At 50.9% G+C, this 26,331-nt stretch overlaps 1 protein-coding gene across 1 annotated transcript; it reads left to right on the top strand.

Moving 5' to 3' along the window:
• The first annotated feature begins 7,234 nt into the window (after positions 1 to 7,234).
• Positions 7,235 to 26,043, top strand: ST6GALNAC1 (ST6 N-acetylgalactosaminide alpha-2,6-sialyltransferase 1). Its single transcript, XM_059150307.1, has 9 exons — positions 7,235 to 7,474; positions 22,152 to 22,785; positions 23,560 to 23,728; positions 23,904 to 24,075; positions 24,288 to 24,426; positions 24,677 to 24,777; positions 24,948 to 25,037; positions 25,133 to 25,232; positions 25,485 to 26,043. The coding sequence occupies exons 1-9, from the start codon at positions 7,344 to 7,346 to the stop codon at positions 25,674 to 25,676; spliced, it is 1,728 nt and encodes a 575-aa protein (XP_059006290.1). The 5' UTR covers positions 7,235 to 7,343; the 3' UTR covers positions 25,677 to 26,043.
• The last annotated feature ends 288 nt before the right edge of the window (positions 26,044 to 26,331 follow it).

The raw sequence follows: 26,331 nt of genomic DNA on the forward strand, positions 1-26,331 counted from the left end.
CCTCTACCTTTGTGGAGATGGTTTGGGGTTGGGAGATTTGTTTTTAATTCTATTTTCCCAACACTAGCTGTCCCTCCACCCCTGCCCTCTGTTGGCTCAGCCCCAGCCACATGGGCTTTTGTCTTTGTCCACCCTCTCCACAAAGTTGCCTTCTACATAGCAATTACTAATGCTGCAGGGGGTCTGCAGGGCAAGTTGGCCACTCACGCTCAGCCTTTCCTCTCTAGATACTGATGGCACTCAGTGCTGGATGTGGGCAGGGCAGAGTTTTCCTGTTTATCTTCAGCCTTCCTGGTGCTGCCTTTCATGCATCCATGTCCCGTGTTATTCTTTGGGACTCATTGGCCATGTTGGGAGCACTGCTGGAGAAGCTTTTTATACTCATGTACCCCCAGGTCAGCACCCCAGGCCCCATGCCTTCAGTGACCCTGTATGTCTTCCATCATGGAGTCACCCAAGAGCCCAGCATACAGGAATCTCTCAATAAGTATGAAATGAACAACTTCATCAGGAGAAACTTTGACCTCGTGCCGTATTTCGTTTCAAAAGCACTTGTCACCATGACACCAGGCTCAGTGGTGCACCGACCTTTCTATTGGATGGATTTCTTCATGATGAGAGGACGAGGGAAGAGCAGAAGCTTTCTCATGTGTGGAGGAAGGAGAGGCAATGATCTTAGAAAGTGAGGTAGGCTTCTTCTCTGATGTTAGAGTCTTTTTTTTTTAAGATTTTATTTATTTATTAGACACAGAGAGAGATCACAAGAAGACAGAGAGGCAGGCAGAGAGAGAGGGGGAAGCAGGTCCTCTGCTGAGCAGAGAGCCCGATGCGGGACTCAATGCCAGGACCCTGAGACCATGACCTGAGCTGAAGGCAGAGGCTTAACCCACTGAGCCACCCAGGTGCCCCTGATGTTAGAGTCTTAAGAGAACAGGAAATACTGTCGTTGCATCTGGAGATGGAAGAAATGTTGTCAAAAAGGTCCATCAGCGTCTGCCTGGCCTTTCTAGCCACCTCCACAAACACTGCAGTAGCCCAGAAGGCACTTGACAGGCCGCCCGATCCAGACTCAGTGTTCCAAGACAAGCACACCTCTGACCATGACCACCCAGGAGATAGGACATTCTGTATGGAAGACAGGCTGTCTAGCATAATAGTGAACACTTGCCTAGGGCACCCTTAATCATCGACTTCTTCATCAGACCACAAAGACTCATGAATTAAAATTGTATTGTTTTAACCAAATGGCTTTATGTTTGCCTTTCTCTTTCTGTGAGAAACTTCTAAGTAATGAATAGGCCATGTGAGCCTGTTATAAAGACAAATGCTATAAAATACTGTACTTTTGTGAACCAGGGCATTCTGGCTAAGAAAGAAGGAAGGAAAATAAGGAAGGAAGGAAAGAAGGAGGGAGGGAGGAAGGAAGGAAATGAGGGAGAGGAGGGAAAGGAAGGGAAGGGAAGGGAAGGGAAGGGAAGGGAAGGGAAGGGAGAGAGAAGAGAAGAGAAGAGAAGAGAAGAGAAGAGAAGGGAAGAGATGAAAAGTGTAGTTGAATGGGGTATAGAATGACATTACATTAAGATACAGACAAGAGGAGCCCCTAGCCTGGACCCCACACTTTAGAAGCCCCCATGTCATAGGCATACAAATACAGACTTAATCAAAGATAAAATTAAAGATTATTTCACTTGAAGCTGGTGCTCAACGCTGTCACGGCATGACCCATAACTGTCAACATATGCTTTTCAGACTTACGCTGCTCAAGCCCCAGAGAAAGACTTCTTCATGTCCTTTGCCCTTTATCTTCAAAGTCAAAGGCAATAGTGTCCTGGTGCTATGAAGGTTTGTAGATTCTTCAGAGATAAGCACATCTTGGGCAAACCATTAATAGGGATGGTAGCTCCATGATCCTAGTAGAGACAAGCAGAACAGCAGACCAGCCAGAAGTTTAACGGAAAGAGCCAGGGAAAGAGACAGCCAAGAAGAATCCTCACAGGATTCCACCCATTCCTGGGGGTCCACAAAGCACGTGTCCCCACGCTGGAGCAGTCAGAGTAGGATGGGGAGCAGAGTCAAGAGAATTTTCCGCACCACAAAGACCCATGAGCAAAGGTCAGGAGTCTTCCTGGTTCAAGGGACTGAAACAAGCAACTTGGACCTCAGATTTAAAAATAAGATCACACTGGTTGTGAGAGCCATCTGACTGTGATACCCATCACCCCATCACTCCAGGATTGCTTTGTTGATCTGACTGGCTAGGTGGGGTCCCCATCCTCCCTCACCACTCCATGGGCATCCCTCCCAAATCTGTGTACTGGGGGGAATAGGATGATCTTCCCCGACAGAGGAGGACTATTCTATGGTCAAGCACATACAAATACCTGCTGTCTCCTACCAAATGGGCTAAAAGAGCTTTCAGGGTCCTTTTTTTTTTTAAAAAAAAAGATTTTATTTATTTATTTGACAGACAGAGATCACTAGTAGGCAGAGAGGCAGGCAGAGAGAGAGGAGAAAGCAGGCTCCCCACCGCGCAGAGAGCCTGACGCGGGGCTCGATCCCATGACCCTGAGACTACAACCAGAGCCGAAGGCAGAGGCTTTAACCCACTGAGCCACCCAGGCACCCCTCAAGGTCCATTTGTAAGAGAATGTAGGGTAGTCAAATTTCCAAGACTCCGGACACATCCACATGAAGGACTGCAAATGGGAGTATGCCTTACTTTAAAAGAAAAAATAAGTATATGAATTAAAATCACACTGATTCTTGGTGGTCTAGAACACTGTGTAAATGCCCAAGGCTTCTACCCTCAGAAAGAGGAACTTTGGGAACACCTGGCTGGCTCAGTTGGTAGAGCATGTGACTCTTGATCTTAGGGTCATGAGTTCAAGCCTACGATGGGTGTGGAGCATACTTAAAAAAAAAAGAAGAAGAAGAAAGAAAGAAAAAAAGAAAGAAAGAAAGAAAGGGAAAATAGTTAGTTATAAGGGGGGACTTTTACATAATCCCAGAGTCCTGGGATTGAGCCCCATATTGGGCTCTCTGCTCAACGGGGAGCCTGCTTCCCTTCCTCTCCCTGCCTGCCTCTCTGCCTACTTGTGATCTGCCTGTCAAATAAATAAATAAAATCTTAAAAAAAAGAAAAAGAAAAAAGAAAAGAATTAAACAGATACAGAAGTAACCAGACAAACAGTTACAATAAGGCAACAAGTGGCAAGTCAGGGGCTGCAGGGATGGCAGAGTTTTTCTTCTGCCCTTCTAGGTTCTTTGACTGGTTTAATAATTAAATTGACAGCAGACAGATTAACAGGAGAAAAACAGAGGCTGAATAACATTCATCCCTCCTGTATACATGGGAGAGACCCAGGAAAACAGTAGCTCCCCTAAATGGCCAAAGCCATCACTTTAAATACTATCAAGCACTTTCTAACTGGACTAAGAATCAAATTGACATGAGGCACTTTAACAGAAGAAAATCCAATTTGATAGCATACATGCAGGGCATCCACACAGATGTGGAAATTCCCAAGACAGTGAGGCTCAAGGAGGTACACACGTCATCCTGAACTAAGGAGGAGGTTGTTGGGGTCTGGGACTTCAAGCAGAAGGAATGCACTTCACAGGAAGATGAAAAGCAGGAAATGTTTGCAGGGTCACTCAGAAACAATGGGACAGAGAGGACTTTGATGGACCAGACCTTGCTAGCCTCCTCCCTGTTCCCATCCTTCCAAGGTTATCCATGCTGACAAGACAACTCTGCTCCCAGAGCAGCTCCTCTGGCCTTTTTTGTGGGGGAGAAGGGAATAAAGAGCTTTTCCTGAATCTGCTGTGTTTTGACTGCATTTTTTTTTTTTTTTAAGTAGGCTCCATGCCCAGCTTGGAGCCCAAGGCGGGGCTCAAACTCACCACCCTGAGATCAAGAGTTGGACGTTCAACTGACTGAGCCACCCAGTTGCCCCAGTTTTCATGGCTCACAAGGGTGAGGTTGCTGTGCAGATTCAAGTCCACACCATCTCCATGAGCTAGAGTTCCTAGGGAATTTAGTATCCTCTTCCTGGTACGCGGAGGGAGTCACCCTTATAAATGGAGATTTCCTTTATAATGGGAAAGTCTCTTACAAAAGGCAAACTTATACTTGGTCTTCAGATCAACTCTCTCAGGCCTGCAGTTTCTTAAAAATAACCAGCTTAAAATAATCAATGTGCCAAAGAGGCATAATTTGGGGTGGTGTATTTTGCTTCCCTTTATGGCATAAGGTTTTTTCCTTCGAGTGTGATGAAGATGTTTTAAAATCAGATTACTGAGCAGTGCTTGGCTGGCTCAACAGCAGAGCTTGGGATTCTTGATTTCGGTGTTGTGAGTTCGAGCCCCATATTGGGTGTAGAGATGACTTAAAAATAAAAATAAAATCTTTAAAAAAACTAATAATAAAATTAGAGTATTACGATGGTTGCACCATTCTGTAAATACACTCAATTCATTCCACTGAATTGTACACTTAAGTGTGTGAACTAAATAGTACATAATTTATATCTCAATGAGACTGTTTTTTAAAAGTTAGGGGTGAGCATGGTACAGAAAACAGAGAAGGCAGGACATATAAGGGGATGCTGAATGCCTGCTACTCAATGTCCCTAAAAAGCTGACCTCTTTCCATTAGCACCAGCATTCCCCTAAGTCACCAAGAGTGTCTTCCAGTAGAGAGGATGTTTCCAACAATTGCAATCCTGGAGTGGTTCCAAGTTACCTTCACTCTAGAAATACCACGTGTGTTTACGTGGAAAAGGATGCATCATCTAGGAGATAACCTTCCAGCTTAGCTGATTCTAGCCTTTGAACTATTTTACAATTCTGTAAATTGTAGGGAGTTGATAGTCACACAGATTCTGCTGTCCTCCCTGTGGAAAAACCAGTTTTACCCCACTTGCCGTTCATGGTCAGCAATCCTTATTCTATGTTAATTCATGCCTCCAGCCTTCTCTTTTGAATCAATTACCACATCTACTCACTCTCATGAGTAGGAAAAAAATCTTTAACACATTTTCATGTTTCCTATCCATATGAGAGTCGCGAGCTTCCCTTTTCCGGAAAATCTTTTAATTTTTTTTAAGATTTTATTTATTTCTTTGAGAGAGAGAGAGAGAGCACAAGCAGGGGGAAGCAGCAGGCAGAGGGAGAGGGAGAAGCAGGCTCCACGCTGAGCAGGGAGTCCAGTGAGGGGCTCGATCCCAGGACCCCAGGATCATGACCTGAGCCGGAGCCAGACGCCTAACCGACTGAGCCACCCAGATGCCCTGATAATGATCTTTTAACAACTTTGTCTGCATGGGAGGTCTCGTGCCTCCTGGTGACAGGTGTATAAAAACTGAAGGCAGAAGCTTTAAAAAGGAGAGGGGAGTTGACCTTACTGAATGTGAAACAGTGGAACAGGGGAGATGGCTGGAAACCCATCTGGAGAGTCTGTTTCCACTAGAACACGTGTCCCTCTGGATCTCCCACGGCGCACAGGCATGCACTGCAGCAGCGTTGGATGATCTGGCCCCCTCTCCTCTCCCCTCCTCGCAGGGCTTCCATAGCTCCAAGTTCAACCCGCCCCTGAGGTGGCGAGCAGCACAGACCGTGTTCCGCAGCACAGCTTACACCCGGGAGCCCCCCTAGATCTTCATGCTCTGCAAGTCAGAGAGAACACGGACCCCGAGAGCCTTCCCCAAAGCAGGGGGCAAGGTGAGAGAGACACTCCTTGCCGTGGAACCGGGCAGGGGGTAAGAAAACGCCTTCCCCTTGTGCAGGTGATTTGCCTAGCATTGCAAACAGGAAGCAGAGCGTAGGGTAATCGTTTGTGGCAAGTTCACAGGGGAACTCCGGTCACTTAAGGGTCACTTAGAGCAAAGAGTAATGATTTGATCCGAGTCCATTCAGAAGTTGTTTATAGAGTCATTCAGAAGATGTTTATAGAGTGATTCTATCAGCCGTTACAGGTTAGGTGTGTTCAGGTAGAGAGAGAGAGATTAAATTAGTACCAAAAGGATCTTTTCTTCTTGCTCCCAGCCCAACCCCTGGAATAGTGCCCTGAGTTCCAGGGTGCGGTACGGGACAAGGGAAGGCCATCGTGCATCTGTATTACCCCCTGCCACTCAGAAGCATGTTTTGCCTTTTTCATCCTGCTTGGCGAAGGTGTTTTAAGCATTTATTGGTGCGTGTCCTGGGTGAAGGCCGAGGATGTTGGGTACAGAGTGGGAAGCTGTGCATTCCTCTGAATATGCACTTCGGAGGGCTGCTTCTCTGCATCTTCTGTTTTCTATCCCGAACTCGATCGTTATTCCTCTGAGTTGCACATTCCCCCTAAGCATTACGGCTTTTATGCCTCATATCAAAATAGAGTTAATGATTTCTCTGGGTCCTCTGGATGGGTCTCCACGCTGAGGAGATCTGAGCACCGGGCGGTTTCGCCAACGGTAGAATGGGGTTGACAACCACACCAGCACCTCGAGCAGCTGCAAAGGCATCACTGCACGAGGACGGCCCCCCAGAGCCTGGCTCCGAGCTCTCGCCTACACGTATGAGCTCAGGGCTGTCACGGTCATGACTGCCAAAGGGACATTGGCAAGGTTGAGCCAATGACTATAAATCAGTCCTCCGCATGGCTGCATATTGGAATCACCTGGGGAACTAAAAAAAAAAAAAAAGAAAAAAAAATACCCCTGCCGGAAAAACAGCCGGTACCGGAGATCCTGGCTTTGTTGATTTCTCTGCAACCTGGTGTAGGAAAGTTTCCCAAGTGTTTCCTGTATGCATCCCAGGACTGAGAGCCGGGACTCTGGAACGCCTTGGAAATGAGTCGTTCTCATAGTTCTAGTCTCTGGTGGCACAATGTTCTTTCAGGGACTATTGCTAGAGGGCTCTCCAAGCCAGAGATTCCCTGTGCTTTTCTCGTAAAGGTCATGTGGCACACGGAGGCCGTGCAGGGGTCTTCCAGCCCGTGCAGCTGCCCAGGGTCCCCAGGGGTTTGGAACCTGATAAAAGCGAGGTTCCCTATAACGCGTACATGTTTCTCATAAAGCTCTACATGCAGAAATTGGCTCCTGAGACCAAGAAAAGGAAAGTAGACTTGTTTGAACAAAAGGAGTTTCTTTTCCTTCAAGCCACGCCAGCCCTTGCAAAGCAGGGACGGCAGCTCCTCCTTCCCCTGGCAGATGCCGATCAACTCCGTGTTTACCCGAGTGGCTCATTGTTAAGACAAGAGGTGTGCACTCCCTGACCAGGAGGCGTCAGCGCTCAAACCAGCTGCAGGCCCCATCAGAGCTCCAGGATATGCAGAACCTTCTGGCGGTGCCTGACCCAACGTCATGAGGACCTGTCTGCCTCGAATCAGTCGTCTGGACCATGCCGCCCAGTGGCTCTTGCTTTTGGCCGTGTTGGTGGTTTTCCTCTTCCTGCTGCCCTCCTTTATGAAGGAGCCCAACACAAAACCTTCCAGGTAAGGCTCTGACCCTTCCCAAATTCCTCATACTCTGTTGGAAGCACATTAAAGGACTCTAGCCCAGGGAAGCCCTGGGAGCCCCGAGATGCTGCCGTGTCCACACGGGGTGTCAGCAAGCAGGAATGTTTTCAAGGACCCCCTGGCAAGGGAGATCCAAGGGGGCACGTAGGGAACACACAGGAGCGGGGAAACCAAGGTGTCCACGTCGAGGGGAAACGTAGGCAGGAGCTGGCCAGCGATGGGTTTGGGTCTCCAGAAGGCACAGATGGGAGATGACGTCCCCCTCTGGGATTGTGTGTAAGAACAGGGGCTTTGGGGATAGTTCTCACGCGCCACTCCTGCCATTTGCGGTGTCCTAAAGCAAAAGATGTACACCGCGGTTACCCTTCACTTCTAAATCTCATTCTCTTTGAGGACCTGGTGAGAAACTTTGAGACCTCCCGCCTCGCTTACTTCTGGGCTCCAAGTTGATCCTTCAGAAGGACCTTGTAGATCAATTTCCTTAGAGCATCAACACATCTCCAGCTGCAGAAGACCTTTTTTCTTTCCAGACTAGTTTTTTTTGGGGGGAATGACTTTATTTCACTGCTCTTAAAATTTGAAAGTAATACCTGCTCTCATAATGTTTAGAAAAATCCAAGCAAGAAGTGAGGGTCTCCCATCACACCCCCATGTCTACCCACTCTTAAGCGCTGACCACACTTGCTTCTTTGGCGGACCTATAATTATTACATAATTGTAGGCAACACTTCTATTCAAAATGCCTTATGTGCCATTAATTAATTCTGATGGTTATGAATTTACAGAGATACAGAGAGTGAACTGCCCAAGGTCAGCCCGCTAGGAAGTCGCATGGCCAGGATTCAAAACCTGGTATTCTGCTTCTTTAGCTTGTGCTTTTTACCTTATGTTACACAAGCCCTTACCACAGATGGATAAACAAATAGGTGGGGGTATGCCTGGGTGGCTCAGTTGGTTAAGCAACTGCCTTCGGCTCAGGTCATGATCCCAGCGTCCTGGGATCGAGTCCCACATCGGGCTCCTTGCTCGGCAGGGAGCCTGCTTCTCCCTCTGCCTCTGCCTGCCACTCTGCCTGCCTGTGCTTTCTCTCTCTCTCTCTCTGGCAAATAAATAAATAAAATCTTAAAAAAAAAAAAACAGATAGGTGGGTAGATAAGTGGATACATAGGCAGGTAGGTAGGTTTCACACCACACACATTGTTCCACGGGCTGGCTTTTTAAATCGACACTCTGCCATGGACATCCTTCCGTGTCGACATGTACAAATCTACTCCCATTTTACTCATGGTGCATGGCAAGGATATGGGGTTACTCAACCAGTCTCTATCGGTTGACCCTTGGGTTGATCCTATTGGGTTGCCACTGGCTCGTCACACACTTACATAGGTATTTGAGAAGGCAAATTTCTAAGATTGGAATGGCCAAGGCAATGGGTACATTGGCAGCAAATGCCCACAGATGCCATCGGGTCACCCCTTTTTTTTATTCTTTTAAGGATTTTATTTATTTATTTGATGGAGAGAGACACAGCGAGAGAGGGAACACAAGCACGGGAAATGGGAGAGGGAGAAGCAGGCTTCCTGCGGAGCAGGGAGTCTGATGTGGGGTTCGATCCCAGGACCCTGGGACTATGACCTGAACTGAAGGCAGACGGTTAACGACTGAGCCACCCAGGCGCCCCCAGATAACCCTTTGAGAAGGTTAGAACAACAGGTGTGCACGTCCACAGAAGAGCTAGCCTCGCTGGGGCTGACCCGGATTCTGACCCCCTCCCTCCAGCTTCTCCACCTCCCCCAGCCCTCCTGCCCCACCCCCCAAGCCTTGGGTCTTCGCTCTGACCTGGCGGGGTGGGGGAAAGAGCTCTGAACCGATAGGACACCTGGAGCTTTAAAATGGATGAGACTGAATTTAGGGTTTCTTTTTTCTTTTTTTTTTTTTTCAATCTTTGCTGTAACTTTTATAGACTGAGTTTTTGTTGTTGTTGTTTAAGATTTTATTTATTTATTTGACAGAGACAGCCAGAGAGGGAACACAAGCAGGGGGAGCAAAGAGAGAGAAGCAGGCCCCCTGCTAAGCAGAGAACAGGTCCCCAGGACCCTGGGATCATGACCAGGGCCAAAGGCAGATGCTTTAACCACTGAGCGAGCCACTCAAGTGCCCCTAGACTGAGTTTTAATCATGAAACATGACTATAAAGTTATTGAACTGCCCAAGGCGTTAGACTGAGGGAGAAGGTAATCCACTGAGACATCTCAGTAAACCGTCTCCATAACTAAGCACAAACCAAGTGACAGAGTGAGCACCTTGAGAGCAGAGGTCCCGAGAGGGAAGGAGGTGTGTCCGCTGGAAGCTTCCATGAGGAGATGGGTCTCTGGTATCTGAGACCCCCGTAGGGCTTAGATAAGGCGTGTGGGGAGAAAAGCACAAACAGGGAGGCGGGACTGCCTGCGTCCTCTTGGCTGAGCCGCGGACCAACACGCCTTGCAGAAATGAGGGGCTCAATCTCCGGAGCAGGGGAAGGGCATTCCAGAAGGGCGGGGGTGAGGGTAGACACCAGGAGGCATTTAGGCAGGGAGGTGTCCTCCTGAAAACGGTATTGTGCAATGGTTAGTCTGTCCGAAGGGAACAAGATAGATTAGGAGTGAATCACTGCTTTGGGCTGGCCCATAGTGGCGACCCAGGGACGGACTTCACAAGCAGATTATCCCGAGATGAAGGGAGGGACTGAGGCTGACAGGTGCCCTCACAGGTGGCTTTAGCCTTTGAAATACAAGGTGAAGAGGACCTGGGGCGGGAGGGAAGGAAGAAGTGGAAAATCAGGTCAGGAGAGGGGTGGGAGGGAGAGACAAGGTGGGGGTGGGGTGTGGGGGGGGCAGGGGGAGCTGAGGCATCTCTCCCCACAGTGCAGCCTGGGGAAAATAAAATCAGATAAAATGGAGTTGTAAAACGCCAACCCAAATGTGCATCAGTGGTTTCTTTTCTTTTTTTCTACAAAGATTTTATTTATTTATTTATTTATTTATAAAAGATTTTATTTATTTATTTATACCCATTTCCTATGGGTAGGGACAGACAGATCACAGTAGGCAGAGAGTCAGAGAGAAGAAGGAAGCAGGCTCCCTGCTGAGCAGAGAGCCCGACGCGGGGCTCGATCCCAGGACCCTGGAATCATGACCCAAACCGAAGGCAGCGGCTTTAACTCACAGAGCCACCCCGGCGCCCCAACCCGTGGTTTCTTTAAAAAAAATTTTTTTTATTTATTTGAGAGTTTGATAGCAGGGACAGTCAGAGGGAGAAGCAGACTCCCTGCTGAGGAGGGCGCCTGAAGCAGGACTCGGTCTGGGGACTCCAGGACCACGAGCTGAGCCGAAGGCAGTCACTTAACCAACTGAGCCCCCCAGGTGCCCTGTTATCTGTGGTTTCTGAAGGTCCTTGTTACCGAGGTATTTCCTTGTTTATGACAAAAGATTATCATTTCAGAGCTGGAGATGTCCGCTTTCTGTGGGTTATTTCTGGTCCTCACAATTGTCACCCAAGATTAGCATTTTTATTCTTTTACACAAATGAAGGATATGAAGCTCAAAATATTAAGCCTGGGGGCGCCGGGCTTACTGGGTAGGTGGAGCCTGCGGCTTTTGATCCCGGGGTTGTGAGTTCGGGCCCTGTGGTCAGTGTGGAGATGAGATAAAAAAAAATACAATCTTTAAAAAAAAAAAAAAAAGTTGAGCCTAATTCCACCCAGCCAGGAAGTCGCAAACTGTAGATGTGAACCCCGGGGATTTGGGCTCCAAAATCCGTGCTTTTCCCTCCCTCGGACAGGTTGACTCTCCAGAGCCTCAAAGTCTAACGGGGCAGAGAGACGGAGACAGAACCAGAGACGGTGCGGGGTGTTAGGAGTCGTGACCGCAGTTAAGTCCCAGGCGCTATGAGAGCAAAATGAAAAGAGTCATTTCAACCCCTGGGGCAGGGCACGGAGAACATCCTGGAGACGGTGGTGTTTGTAGAGCGCCTGAGGGCCGTGGGACACTTCAGCCAGCAGGAAGATTGCGCACCGAGGAAGCGGCGGGTGCAGCAGTGTAGACACGGGAACGGGCGGGCGTGTGCGGGCGTGAGAGCTTGGTGACTAATGAAACTTGACGCTAGAGGGCTTGGCATGCCAGGCACTGGTCTCCAAAATCCCCGATTAGCGACCACATATCAAGGCTTTGGGGTAAATATTGTTGTTAACAACACCCTCTTTTCCAAATAAGAGAGGTTAGGCAAATTGTTCAAGGTCACCTTGGTCAGTTCAGTTCAAACCCAGACCAGCTAGCTCCGGAGTCTGGCTCCCAGCCCTGCCCAGGGCGAGCACTGACCCTCCTTCCTCTATCACACCCATCATAACGCGTTGTCCTGAACCCAAAGTTTGTTTTCTGCCAGACAGTGCATTTCCTGTGGGTAGGGACTGGCTTATTTGCCCCTTCCCGCAGTATTTTGAGCTGGTCCCAGACACGGTGGTGTTTTTTCAATGCTTGTCGACCAAAGAGTAAAGGCAGGACCCTCGGTAACGTATCAAGAGTTTAAATGTTATTCTCCAGCTACCGAAAACTTTTGCATAAGGGAGGGACATGATGACGTTCCTGCGTTTTCAAGACTCCTCTGTTACCAGATTATAGGGGACACTGTGTGTGGGGGGTGTTCTCAGGGGGGCTGGGATCGAGGCTGTTGGAATGGTTTACGGTAGGAGCCCTGGGCAGGGAGGCTCCGGCGGAAAGACATTAGGGAGAAAGGATTGGGAATAAGATTGGCTGATTTGCCAACAAAAGGATAGGACGGTATGATTTCCAACCGAGGTTACTGGACTACCTTTTGGATTTTCTTCATTTGGTCCCAGTCTCCTACGTGGTCCCGGATATGTAGATACGGATCTCAGACCTTGTCTCTACCTGCTTAGCTTTCCTGGTCTGGAATGACTTTGCCCTTAAAGGCTCTGTGCCTTGTGTTGGCTTTAGAGCTAACCCGGGAAGCGTGAGCTATAAAATCAGGGCTATGGATTTTCTTTTTCTTTTCTTTTGGTCTAAGAAATATAACTTTATTTTCTATAACCTCCCGATTTCTAATTGTGGACCCCCCGTTCACCGAGCGTCCGGGAAACCTAATTTCAGCCGTCCTGTTCCTCTGCCCCCTTCCCAGGATGGCATCAGAGGCTCCCGGATACCAGATGTGGTGCCAGGGTCCGGGGGGGGTGGGGAGCCGGGGAGCGGCACTGATTCTTCGCCCTTGTACTGCCTTCGAGACATCCATCGTCTCTGTCTCTTAGCTGTTCCATGTCCACCCGCTTAGGTGTGGGAATTTTCGGAAGGGGATCTGGGTGTGCGCCCCCTAAGGGGCAACCAGCAAATTCTTGTGATTCCACAATCACTGGCTGATATCCTTTTCTGCTTTTTTGGGAATGAGCGCACATTGCTTTTATAAAAGGAAGAATAATTCAGCAAAGTCTGTTTCTGAAGATTCAGGAACAGAAGACCCATCTAGGGCCCCCCCACTGCCATAGTGAAGCGCCCCTCCCCCCCAGCAGAACCCCATCCCTGGGTCGTGTCTACACTCTCTCCCCACGCCCACGTGACTAATAGCATCGGATCGCTAACTCTGGGTCACTGTTTATGTCTGTTCTCCTCTTAGAGCTGGACCTTCTTAAGATCAGTGACCCTGGCTGTCTCATTGCTAATCCTCAACAGATAGTTCTAAGCACCAGGGATCTAATCACCCAACAGTCACTGAGTATCTGTTTACTACATGTCGCATTGCATTTTCAGATTTTCATAGCATTTTTTATAAGATATCTCATTTAGGGCGCCTGGGTGGCTCAGTGGGTTAAAGATATCTCATTTAGTTTTCATGTTTTCCCCCTTTATGTATTTATTTTTTATTACGCTAACATGCAAATGTTCCAGATAGTACTGAACACAGAGCGCTCCCCATGACTTCTCCTTCCTCCAGAATCCTGATTCCCAAGGTGCCTACTTCAATTTTCTGCCCTTTCTTCTGGTATTTACCACCCTTTTTTTTTTTAAGATTTTATTTATTGATTTTTCAGAGAGAGAGAGAGAGCGCGCGCACAAGCAGGGGCAGCAGCAGAGGGAGAGGGAGATGCAGACTCCCCACTGAGCAGAGAGCCCGATGTGGGGCTCATTCCCAGGATCCTGGTATCATGACCTGAGCCGGAGCCAGACACCTGACCGACTGAGCCACCCAGGTGCCCCGTATCATCCTATTTCTAAGTCACATGCCTACCTGCTACCTCTTGACTTCTCAATTAAGGAGTTTAGTGCTGTGAATGAAATGTCCTTTACCATGGCCTTGACGCCTATCACCCTTTTTGGCTTCAATCTCTGGACACGTGAACCCAAAGGGGAGTGGATGGTCACTGTCTGTCTACGTGTTAGCACCCAACCCATCTGTGGAACATGGTACTTTTCCAAGTGGCTTTTATACACCATGAAGTCCTCACAATGGTATTATAAGACTGGTATGAAGAGTCCCATCTCGGGGGGACGCCTGGGTGGCATAGTTGGTGAAGCGTCTGCCTTCAGCTCAGGTCATGGTCGCAGGGTCCCGGGATCGAGCCCCGAATCAGGCCCCCTGCTCAACAGGAAGTCTGCTTCTCCCTCTCTCGCTCCCCTTGCTGTGTTTCCTCTCTCGCTGTGTCTCTCTCTCTCTGTCAAATAAATAAATAAAATATTTTTTTAAAAAAAAGAGTCCCCTCTGGGGGGTCGCCTGGGTGGCTCAGTCGTTAAGCATCTGCCTTCAGCTCAGGGCATCATCCCAGAGTCCTGGGATTGAGCCCCGTGTTAGGCTCCTTGCTCAGCGGGGAGCCTGCTTCCCCCTCTGCCTGCTGCTCTCCATGCTGTGTTCTCCTGCTTTCTCTCTCTGTCAAATAAATAAATAAAATCTAAAAAAAAAAAAAAAAATTTCCCATCTAATAGATAAGAAAACAAGGGCTCTGAGGGTTCTGTGACTTGCCCAAGGTCACACAGCGGGCTGGTTAGTGGACGGGCTGGAACTCAAGCAGGCTCCTTCCTGCCCCGTGTGTGTCACCGCCTTTTTGTCAAGTGCTAAGAAGGTAGTTTTGTGTCAGACTCAAGCTCAACACATGAGAACAGCCAGAGTTCCAGAGGTTGAGTTTTGGGTAGGTAACAGCCGAAGCACGGTGGGCGGCCGCCCTCCTGCCTCCTCGTGGGGGACGGGCTGATCGTGCTGCCCTGTGGCCTCAGGGAGCCTCATCTGGAAGTTATTAAAAGCCACCCCACTTGTGGAGCTTCTGGCCCCAACGGACGGCAGGGGTAGCTGCCCACTGGACCCCCTCGCTCTTCTCCTTCCTCTGGAGCAGAGGGCTGGGGAAGGGGAGGAATCTTATTTTCCCCCAAGGTCACTATGTCAAACACGCCAGGATAAAAATGTCACCGGAACTCAGGCTTACGCCTGAAACAAATTGTACCTGCAGGTGTGATTAGCCGCAAAAGAGCTAAGCCCCGTGCCAGATCCGGGTGATGAAAACTGACCCCGCTTTGAGCAATGTAGGTTCGCGGGGAGAGTTTCCAGCCACAGGAGCACAGGGTCTCGCCTCGTATCTGTGATTCTGGACCTCTACGTACCTGCCACTGTTTTGTTGAAAACACTTTCTTCCCCAGTTACCCCGGTCGCACCCCCCACCACCCTGTTCAAGGTTGTCCCTACTTTCCTAAACTCTCAAGACTCAGCCTGGGGGTTCTGGAGAGACCTGTGTGCTATTCATGTATCAGAGGGAGCACATCCAAATTTTAAACCAGCTTCCCATTTCCCGGGCCACAGTTACTTCAGTGAACGGGATCTCAGGAAATGCTCTGGGCCCCTCTGTTGGGGGAGAGCTTTGGAAATTGGATCCATTTCCTAAAGCACTAGGAACAGTGGCTTAGATGTGTTTCCTCTTCTGTTCCCATTTTATATTGTTCTCCATTAGGATTTAATTGGCCAGAAGCTAAACAAATAAGAGAATTGGCTTTGATTTGAAAAAAGAACATTTGGAGTAACAACAGAATACAGATTTCTGTATTTTTTTTTCCCAGCCTACAAAGAGAATTAAAGCTCGTTAAGGCAAAGTACAATTTTAGTGATGGAAGCAACTTGTGGACCCATCCAAAGTTTCAAAGTAGGGTGCCTGGGTGGCTCAGTGGGTTCAGCCGCTGCCTTCGGCTCAGGTCATGATCTCAGGGTCCTGGGATCGAGTCTCGCGTCGGGCTCTCTGCTCAGCAGGGAGTTTGCTTCCTCCTCTCTCTCTCTCTCTGCCTGCCTCTCTGCCTACTTGTGATCTCTCTCTGTCAAATAAATAAATAAAATCTTTTAAAAAAATAAAAAAAATAAAGTTTAAAGTAAAGTTCTAAAATGTAAATCATGCAAAAAGTTTCAGGATTTCCTGGGGGTAAGATACTGCAGAGTTTGAGGTATGGGGGGACAGTGGAATGACTGGTTTCCATTTCGGATAAGACTAGAGCCCCTAAAGAGCTCTGTGGACACCAAGGGAGTTTCAGCCGCTCCAGGCTGGGCTGACCACGAAGGCGGGCACTGGGGGTGAGAGTTGCCCATCAAGGCGGTGCCTCGGCTGGGGGCGAGGAAAGACAGCCCTGGGGAGACTAGGGTTTGTTCTCCTTTCAAGGAGAGGCATAACGGAAGCCAAGGATGGGGAACCAGATGTGTAACCCCGAAGAGGCAATCATGCCCCGGATAAAATGAGCGAGCGATGAGGAAAGCGGATCGTGGAGACTGCGGGGAGGGGGTCTGGGTGGTGAGGACGCGGCCACTCATCACAGAGCAGGTACACCTGCCTGGAGCCTCTTCTATCATCTGTTCCACGGAACATCAGAGCCCAGAATTATTTAGGAAATCAAAGGGTTTTTGGTTTGGGGATTTTATTGAAGAATAACAGATATCCAATATTGTATACCGTTTTAGATGCACAAGAATGAATTGATGTTTATATATATATTATGAAATGCTCACAATCAGGCCAGTTTCCATTTGTCACCATATGAAATTGTCAGAATATTATGGACTATGTCCCCTAGGCTTGTACTGTACAGCCCTGTGTCTTACTTATTTTACTAGCGGGACACTGTACTTCCTAATCCCTCGGACCCGTTTTGCCCACCCTCCCCCACCACCTCTGTTCTGGCAACCACCACTGGACTCTCTGTAACTACGAGTCTGTTTCTGTTCTGTTTCATTTTTATCTGTTTTTGAGATGGCACATGTATGTGAAATCCTACGGTATTTGTCTTTGTCTGGCTCATTTTACTTAATCTAATCTATCTATGCCCATCCAAGTTGCTGCAAATGGCAAGACCTCATTCTTTCTTATGGCTGAGCAGTATTCCATTTTATATATATATAAATGGATATAATATATATATATACATATACATATATATTTCTCCATTCATCTGTCACTGGGCCCTTGGGCTGCTTTCCATGTCTTGGCCATTGTAAATAACGCTGCAGCGAACACAGGGGTGTGCATGTCTTTTCAGATTAGTGTTTTCATTTTCTTCGGATAAATATCTAAAGATTTTATTTATTTATTTGACAGACAGAGATCACAAGCAGGCAGAGAGGCAGGCAGACACAGAGGAGGAAGCAGGTTCCCCGCTGAGCAGAGAGCATGAGGCGGGACTCGATCCCAGGACCCTGAGACCATGACCTGAGCCGAAGGCAGCAGCTTAACCCACTGAGCCACCCAGGGGCCCCTCTTAGGATAAATATCTAGAAGTGGAATTGTGAGATCATCAAGGAGGTCTTTTGAGCTCTTGTGTTTTCCTTGATAAAATAATCTTCTATTCCTACTGGTTTTATCAATGGCCTCGGACTCGGGGTGTTATTGGTCAGGTTCAGTTGGGATGACCTCTTCCGTGGCTGAGACACCTTCAACACTCCCTGTATTATTTCCGGTAGATACAATTGAGCACTGAACAACATGGTTTGAACCATGTGGGTCTGTTTACATATGGATTTTTTACAGTACAGTAGTGTACGTGTATCTTCTCTTCCTTACAGTTTTATGAGGGACATTGTCCTTTCTCTAGCTGACTTAGGGGCGCCTGGGTGGCTCCCTTGTTAAGCGTCTGCCTTTGGCTTGGGTCATGATCCCAGGATCCTGGGATAGAGCCCCATGTCGAGTTCCCTTCTCAGTGGGAAGCCTGCTTCTCCCTCTCCCTCTGCTTGTGTTCCCTCTCTCTCTGTGTCTCTCTCTGTCAAGTAAATGAATAAAATCTTTAAAAATATCTATGTACATAATACATATAACATACAAAATATATGTTGACTTGTTTATGCTATTGGCAAGGATTCTGGCCAACAGCATAAACAAGTCAACATATATTTTGTATGTTATATGTATTATGTACATAGATATTTTTAAAGATTTTATTTATATTATTATTTATTTATTATTTATTATTTTATTTATATTATTATTTATTATTTATTTTATTATTATTTATTGTTTATTAGTAGTCAAGTTCTGGGGAGCCAAGAGTCATGTGCAGATTTTCGACAGTGTGTGCATCAGTGCCCCTAATCCACACAGTATTCAAGGATCATCTCTGCCATATTTGTGGGAAAACTCTGCTCTCTTGCCCACAGTTTTTCATGACTTCAAGTATAAATAAACTCTGAGCCTTTTGCCCTTTCTTCGCTTCCAGGTTTCCCGTGGTGTTGGGTAATTCAGACTTAAGAGGAAAGACGATGCCAGATAATTCATCTTTTGTATCCATTTTCTTTATTGCACAGAGCCAGGTAAACAAACCCTGCTAATGATAAATTTCTTTTTAAAGTGCTACATTTTATATTTTTACCTCCCAAATAGATCAGACTTTGATACTGAGTTGTTGTTTTGCTTGGATGAGATCCAAGCGTGACTTATCTGTCCCTTTGAACCCTTAATAGAAAACAGGCTCCCCCCTTCACCCCACCCTGGCCTTACTCATGCTGTTCAAACCCAGGATCGCCCAAGGTCTGGACAAGGCGAATACAGGGCACCCACCACACAGACGGAAGGAATTTGAGCATTCAGTAAATACCATGCATGAGCATAAGGAAATGCCTACATAGACACCCACATTCCTAGCAATCATAGTTGTATTTAATTATAGGGAAATGAAATGAAACTTAATTCCATAATTTTGTCAGTACCTAGGTCATTGCTGCGACTCCCTGTAAAATGTGAAGGAGTCATTGGTAACCTGCCAGGGACCTTGCGCCTTCTGCCTCTGGGAGGGACTGTAGAGAGGAGCTCGGGGAGCTCCGTTCCCTGGGGCTGGCGTGGCCACGAGGCGGACGGCCAGCTCTCTGGGCCGTATGTGTGAGACGTCTCGTGGAGAAGCCCACCCTGCCGCGCCATCTCCCCGATCGCAGCCTTGCCGAGGTGTTTGCACTTTGGAAGGGAAACTTCTAGAGGCCTCTTGCAGTTTGGAGGTGGGAAATGCAGGGGGAGGCGATTCCGAGGTTCACGGGTGGGTAACAAGAGCTGTCTGCTCGCTGAGCTAACGCCTAGGCCTTGGTTGTGCCTCTGGCTTGAAGCTTCAGCTCCCTTGTGCCACTGGAGGGGAGAAGAGTGAGTCTCACGGTACTCAGACTTCACAGCACCAACATAAGGTAGCCCAGATGCCTCAAGAATGTTCTGGACTAGGGCGCCAGAGTGGTTCATTTGATGTAGCATCTGCCTTCGGCTCAGGTTGTGATCCCAGAGTCCTGGAAGCGAGCCCCGCTTTGGGCTCCCTGCTCAACGGAAGTCTGCTTCTCCCTCTGTCTCCTGGTCCCCCTGCTTGTGCACTCTCTCTCTCTCTCTCTCTCCCCCACTTAAATAAATAAATAAATAAATAATTTTTAAAAATGAATAGGATCAGGACTATCTCAAGGTTCCCCCTCTGTGCAGAGGGTACCCTTCCAGAATGGACACTTCAGCAATGTCTATCCAGTTCACGAGCCAACAGCCGTCTCTTTCTCTTGAAACTGTCCTCCTCTCCTGCCCAGGGTGGACCCCAGGACCTGGGTCACTTGCCATGTTGGTCAGGCACAGGAAGGGACACAAGTGGGCCGGAACCATAAAAATTAAGCACTGGGAGCAGAGAGTCATGAGTCCCGGGAGGAGGTGTTCTGGGGCGGGCGTCCTCCGCCGTCACGCGGGCTGAGGAGTGGAGAGCAGAAAGCAGCCTAAGAGAGAGACTCCAGGTTCCAGACCCTTCTAGAAGCTCCGCCACATCTTGCGCTTGGGCTCCTCAAGACATTTTCTATCCTTATGATAAATCCCTCCCTCCATTTTTTTTTCTTAGTTAAAAATGGAAAACAAGGAATAAAGGCTTAAAAGTCTCGAAGGCTATTAGTTTTTCCAGGCTGCTCCATGTCACAGTCTGGCCCGGTGTCACCGCCTTCCTCAACCCTCTGGGCGGGGATAACTCTCCGCATCGCTTCTTTGAGCTTGGTAACAGGCAGAGGCATTGGCTACATGAGGCCAGTTAAAAATGCGTGTGCTCCAAGACGGAAGGACCCACTGCTAGCCTTTCCCCTAACAACCTCCCAGAGGAGTAAGGCCTTCTCTGTTTCAAGGTCAGGCCAGAGAGCGCCCTTCTTGCAAAACCAGAATGAATGTGCTTCCCTGGTGCCCAGAAAGCAGGACATACGGGACTGCCACAAGGGCTGGCCGCGATGCGGGAGGGAGACCCTAAATGAGGAAGGATCGACAGAGATAATCTGCCTCGTGCACAGACCACCATGGGGGCCTGCCCTGTATTTCTCTAGTGATGAACGGTCTCCTCCATCTTCCGCCTGTAATAACAATGTCTACAGCGTCCTCCACAGGTGAAAGGCTGCGCCTTATTCAAATCTGCATTCCCGGGACCCACACAGCATGCTGCACTGAACATCTATTGAATGAGTTGTTCTCCGTCTTACATATTTCAGAGTCTGTTCTATTCCGCTGGTTTAAATCCATTTCCTGGTGGGTCCAGAGAGCCTTCTGAAAGCTTTTGTGTGACGATGTGGGAAGTGGTGGCGGGCTTCAGACTTCGTGGGAAGGGCTGCTGGGTGTGATTGCCTCCAACTTTGCGACTTAGGGAGGAGTTTTTAACCTTGCCCTTGAATGAACATAATCCCCAGACACGCCCAGTTCGGCAGCCCGTAGGTTTCTAGTCCTGTCGTGTGTCCCAGGAGACGGAGCTGTGGGTCAGGCCACCTCCCGTGGCTTCTTCACGCTCGCCCATTCCCCAGCCCATGTCCGGGGGACAACTTGACGTCTATCTGTGTGATGATCTGTCGTCCCCTTTACATCCTGGGCTCCATCAGGGGAAGGAAGATGCCCCAGTAACTAGCACACCACCGTACATAGGAGGCGCTCAATAAATATTTGCCGCATAAAAGAACAAATTAGAGGCCATGGAGTTGGGAGGTGGGAAGTCAAAGCTGCAACCAGAGAAGGAAGAGACCAGACTCAGGAGACCCCCACCTTGCACAGGACAAACCATGAGTGACTGGGAGCAGAGCACCAAGGCTGAGAAGCCGGGAACTGGTTTGGCTGAGCGTGTATTTTGTGCCAGAGGCTAAGCCCGTGTTAATGCTCACAGAGACTTCTTGCAGAAACAAAAGGCAGCAACCCATTTTACAGATACGAAAACCGAGGGGCAGGTGGGTTAAGATTTCTCCCAGCCACACCAGCTAAGACATGGAAAGTGCTAGGGATTCTCACTCAGGTCTCTCTGGCTACACATTTCATGTTCTCTCTCCTTCTCTTTCTGCGGCCTCAGCAAGTCTGAGATGCAGGGCTCGGAAGAAGAAGGGGAGAAGCAGACAAAGGGGAGCTACTTGGGCCAAGAGGCGTCAAGTGAGCCAGGAGGGCCGAGGATGTCAGGGAAAGGAGCAGGAGTTCAGGACATCTGGAAATCCACGAGGGTGATGGCTGTGGGTCCCCAGAAAGGACAGTTCTTTTTCCCACGGTTCCCAGGAATCCCCCGAAAACCTGTGTAGCACAGAGAACCCATCTTGAAGTCCAGCTGAGGAAACCTGCCCAGTGGAGGCCCCACGCTTTCCTCAGCGGAACACCTGATGCTAATTTGCATAAATGAAGGGATACTTTTGGCAGCCTCGGGCAAAAGGGGGAAATGAAAAGAAATCTAATCCTCGGAGCCAAAAACCGGGGGCGCCAGAAGCCAGACCAGACACCCTGCACCGGTCCTCTCCCACTGCTAGAAGAAAGCATGGCCGGCTGGATTCAGCTCCTGTGCCCCCAGACCCTTGTCCCAATCCCTATCTCCGACCTGACATTCTCCAGTAGCTTCTCCTGGACAAGAAGACGAATGATAAAGTCCAAACTCCTCAGTCCGACTTACGAGGCAGATACTAATCGGGTTCTGCCCACCTGTTTGGGACCAGCCCCTGCCCAGACAGAGCCCCTTCCCTTGTACCCACCGAGTACACGTGCTCCCCAGGGCGAGTCCACCACGGTCTCTAGGGGTCAGAGGCAAGTTTCTAGACCCATCGCCAACGGGTGCAGCTTAATCTGGGGGTATGGATGGTGACACGCCTTGCCTTCATGTTTAAAAACCTGTGGATACGATCCTTGGCCTTCATCCAGATTTCCATCTGTCCCTAGGGATCAGCACACGCTGGACGAGAAGAGGTCTCCAGGGTTGCTCCACAAGACGGCATGGCAGGTCACCACTGCAGGAGGAAGGACAATTCTCCCGGGGGCGCTGTCAGCGCAGGAGAACAGCACAGAGGCCCCCCTGGCCCAGGCCACCGCCCACTCCACCCAGAAGGACACCAGAGCAGAGGCCAGTGAGAAGAAGGACCCCATGCAGGACACGCTGCCTCCGAAGGCGCGGGACAGGGCCGTGGCCTCTGATGGGGCAGAGACACGGTCGCTGAGCAGTCAGGACCCCAGGAACGTCAAAGGAAGGCAGGACCAGAACAAGGAGCCCACAGCCGCCAGGACAGAGCCCCCAAAGCCTCAGGGCAAAGCGCAGACCACAGCAAGGACACCCGTGCCAAAAAGTCAGGCCAAGGCACTGACCATGCCAGGAGCAGGGTCCAGGGGGAGGACAGTGAAAGGAGTGACCACAGTGGTTGTCCCCCACCGGGAGACAGCCCGAGTCACGCCACCCTCCACTCCCTTCCGGAACCGCACCACAGAGAGAAAGCTAAGTCTACAGGCCACCAACTTCAAGTCTGAGCCCAAGTGGGATTTTGAGGAACAATATAGCTTTGACACGGGGGCCCTACAGTCGGTGAGTCTGGCCACAGCCTCCCTGCTCTGAAGCCCCCTGCGGACAGCTCCCCCCAACCTCCGTGACCTCCCAGGCTCTGCCCTCAGGCTCTGCCTTATCCCCTGCCACCGCGCAGTGCCCTACCCTACCCTGCTTTGACCCCCACCTTCTTTCCTTAAGTGCTCGAAGTGGGAGGAGAAGGCAGGTCCCAGATCCTAGCCCAGGCAGCGTGGGAAGGGGTGAGGGCGAGGAGCCCTGCCCAGGAGCCCCCCAGAAGGTCTGGAAGGTCACTGAGCAGGGGGAGAGACGTCTACTTGCTCTGGGGCCCTCCTCGGGCGGGGGAAGGGGCAAGGGTTGAGAGGGGGCAAGGAGAGGCAGCACTGAGAGCTGAGGACCCCCCAGCCTGATGCCGACCCTGATTCGTGGGAATGCCTTGGCTTCGCCCGCCTTCCCCGTCCTCCGTCCCTAAGAAAAGCAGCCTGGGCCCACGGCCTCGGGAGGGAAACCTTCAGAATCCGTATGTTTGCACACAGACCTGCAGCCAGGCCCCGGCCAGCGCTCCAGGCTCTCCCGCAGCCCGGTCCCCCTCCCAGCCACCAGGGTGCATCCCCTCCAGCCCCAAGAAGGGCCCGTTCTCTGGGAGGAGATCAGCGGGCGCTCCGAAGATGACGGGAGAGGCCGCGGAAGTGGCGCCTTCCGGACGTTGAGGCCCGCTTTCTGCCCCTGCCCCCAGCCCGGCCCCTGGCCATGGCCTTCCTGGGCCTCTGCCTGCCTGACCCACCCTCCTGCATGTAGAGCTGCCCCGACTCAGTGAAGGTCAAGGCCTCCAAGTCACCCTGGCTCCAGAAGCTCTTTCTGGCCAACCTCACCCTCTTCCTGGACTCCGACCGCTTCAACCAGAGGGAGTGGGAGCGCCTGGAGCACTTCGCACCCCCCTTCGGCTTCATGGAGCTCAACCACTCCCGTGAGTCCGTCCCCCGCCCCATCCCCCCCCCCGCCCCGAGGAGCCTGAGCCACTGAGCCTCTGGCTCTGGCCCAGTCTCTTCCCTGGGGGGCCCCCACCGGCGCTGGGAGAGATGGTGGGCCGCACCCCCCCACCCCGACCCCTCCAGGGCTCTGAGCGGAGCCCCTCATTGCAGTGGTGCAGAAGGTGGTGAAACGCTTCCCTCCAGTGCCCCAGCAGCAGCTGCTCCTGGCCGCCCTGCCGCCCGGGAGCTCCCAGTGCATCACCTGTGCCGTGGTGGGCAACGGGGGCATCCTGAACAACTCCCGCATGGGCCAGGAGATAGACAGCCACAATTACGTGTTCCGGTAAGCGGTCGCACCCCAAGCGCCCCATCCCGACTGAGAGACCCAGGAGGGTGTTCTACGCCCCGATGCAGAAGGTGGAAGGCCTGGGCTGTCCGGAGAGCTTCCCTTTATACCCACTTCCTCCCCATCTCGCTCTGCCTTCCCCACCCGCCTCCACGCCTGTCCCTCCTGCACTCACGGGGTCTGTCCTGTGTGGCCCTGTCTGCCGGTAGACTGAGTGGCGCTATCACCAAGGGCTATGAACAGGATGTGGGTACCCGGACGTCCTTCTACGGCTTCACCGCCTTCTCCATAACGCAGACCCTGCTTGCCTTGGGCGGTCGGGGTTTCCGGCACGTGCCCCTGGGGAAGGTGAGCAAAGAGGACCCGGCCTGCCCACACGCAGAATCTGAATGGGGGAGCACGCGAGGAGAAAGGGAGCCCAGCGTCCCATGTCTGGAGTCTGGCTGACGCAGGCTCTGTTCATCCGAGGGGCCCGGGCAGGGAGGATGGGCAGCCAGGCCTGTGGAGGGCAAGTGGGCAGGCTGGTACTGGAGCCAGGCGCCCCCCACCCCGGGGTCCTGAAGGCAGGACTTCCGGAGCCGCTGTCCTTGGTCCTCAGGATGTCCGCTACCTGCACTTCCTGGAGGGCACCCGAGACTACGAGTGGCTGGAAGCGCTGCTTCTGAATCAGACGCTGGTGAAAAGCCTTCTATGGTTCAGGTACCCACCGCCCCTCCCTCTCCCCTCGCCGAGCTGCGTCCTGGGCGGCTGTGAAAGGCTGGGCCAGTGGGGACCACCTTAGCGATCCCCTGGAGAGGGCCCCCCCTGCCATGCCCCTGGCCCTGACTTGGCCCGAGTCGGGAAGGTGAACCACCCACCGCCACCCACAGGCGCCGGCCCCAGGAGGCCTTCCGGGATAGCTTGCGGATGGACAGGTACCTGCTGATGCACCCAGACTTGATGCGCTACATAAAGAACAGGTGAGAGCAGAGCGGCCGGCGCGTGTGGAAGGCACCGGGTGCCTCACATCCCTGCGCCTCCTGACGGCGGGGAGGGGGGCTGGGCTATTTCCCAGGTTTCTGAGATCGAAGACCCTGGACACTAAACACTGGAGAATCTACCGTCCCACCACGGGAGCCCTCCTGCTGCTCACGGCCCTTCAGCTCTGTGACCAGGTGAGACTCTACGGCGGGAGCTGTTGGAGAAGCAGCTGGGGGTGTCTGGACTGGCCGCTCGGGGGGACCACGGCTGGGGCGGGGGAGGGGTGTGAGTGTGCATGCACACACGTGTGCAAGCGTACACCAGGGAGCCTGCGCCCGGCCCCCTAGGTCGAAGGGCCTCCCAGCCCCCCAATAACACGTAGCCCTTGAGCACAAGCCTAGGAGGGAGTGACCTCGGGCCTCATTTCTCCTCCAACCTTCACGTAGGTGAGCGCCTATGGCTTCATCACCGAGGGCCACGAGCGCTTTTCTGACCACTACTATGACAAGTCTTGGAAACGAACCATCTTTTACATCAACCATGACTTCCCGTTAGAGAGAACGCTCTGGAAGCGGTTGCACGACGAAGGTATCATCCGGCTGTACCAGCGGCCCGTAATTTCCAAACCGAAGATGTGACTGGGGCCTGGGCCGCTGCGGTCTCATGGGCCGTTCCAAGGCACGGGCAAGGTGGGAACCTTGAGACTCTAACCACCGTTCTCCCGGAGCTCAGGCCAGCCTCCTGGCCCCTCCAGACCCTGTCCCCCTGGGGAACTCTGGTACCGAGGGGGAGACACGTTCAAGATGGCAAATGACCCATTGAGGCCTTGGAGACCTTGGAACATGGATGCTCAAAGGAGGGAGGACTCCTGTCTTGAGACCCAAGAATTTGAACTAAATGGAGGGATTATGGGCCCACACCGCCCACTGAATCTCACCCTTCACCATCCAAAAGCTACCTGACACCGGCAGGGAAAAGCCCCAACCTACGAGACGAGACATGGAGATTTGGAGACATGGAGATTTGGTTTTGAATTCCAAATCTTGTACTTAGCAGCTGTGAAATCTTGAAGGCCTTACTTAATTTCACTAGGGATCGTCTACAGGACCCTTCCTCCTGGGGCTTATCTGATTCTAGAAGGATCTGGACCTTTCCTTGTCTTTGAGTTCTTTGACAACTCTCTGGGTTGCAGAAAATGGATAGTCATAAAAATAATTCTTGCCCGTGAAGATGCAAAAATATCTTGTACAGTCAAGAGGCACATGATGACCCCCCCGGGGGGGGCAGTGACCT

Source organism: Mustela lutreola, chromosome 15, assembly GCF_030435805.1.
Source record: "Mustela lutreola isolate mMusLut2 chromosome 15, mMusLut2.pri, whole genome shotgun sequence".
In the NCBI taxonomy this organism is placed as follows: Eukaryota; Metazoa; Chordata; class Mammalia; order Carnivora; family Mustelidae; genus Mustela; species Mustela lutreola.

Coding starts and splice junctions, on each gene's coding strand:
- ST6GALNAC1 (XM_059150307.1), top strand. CDS start 7,344: ATGAGGACCTGTCTGCCTCGAATCAGTCGTCTGGACCATGCCGCCCAG. Junction 23,729..23,903: donor CATGGAGCTCAACCACTCCC/GTGAGTCCGTCC, acceptor CCCTCATTGCAG/TGGTGCAGAAGGTGGTGAAA. Junction 25,038..25,132: donor ATGCGCTACATAAAGAACAG/GTGAGAGCAGAG, acceptor GCTATTTCCCAG/GTTTCTGAGATCGAAGACCC.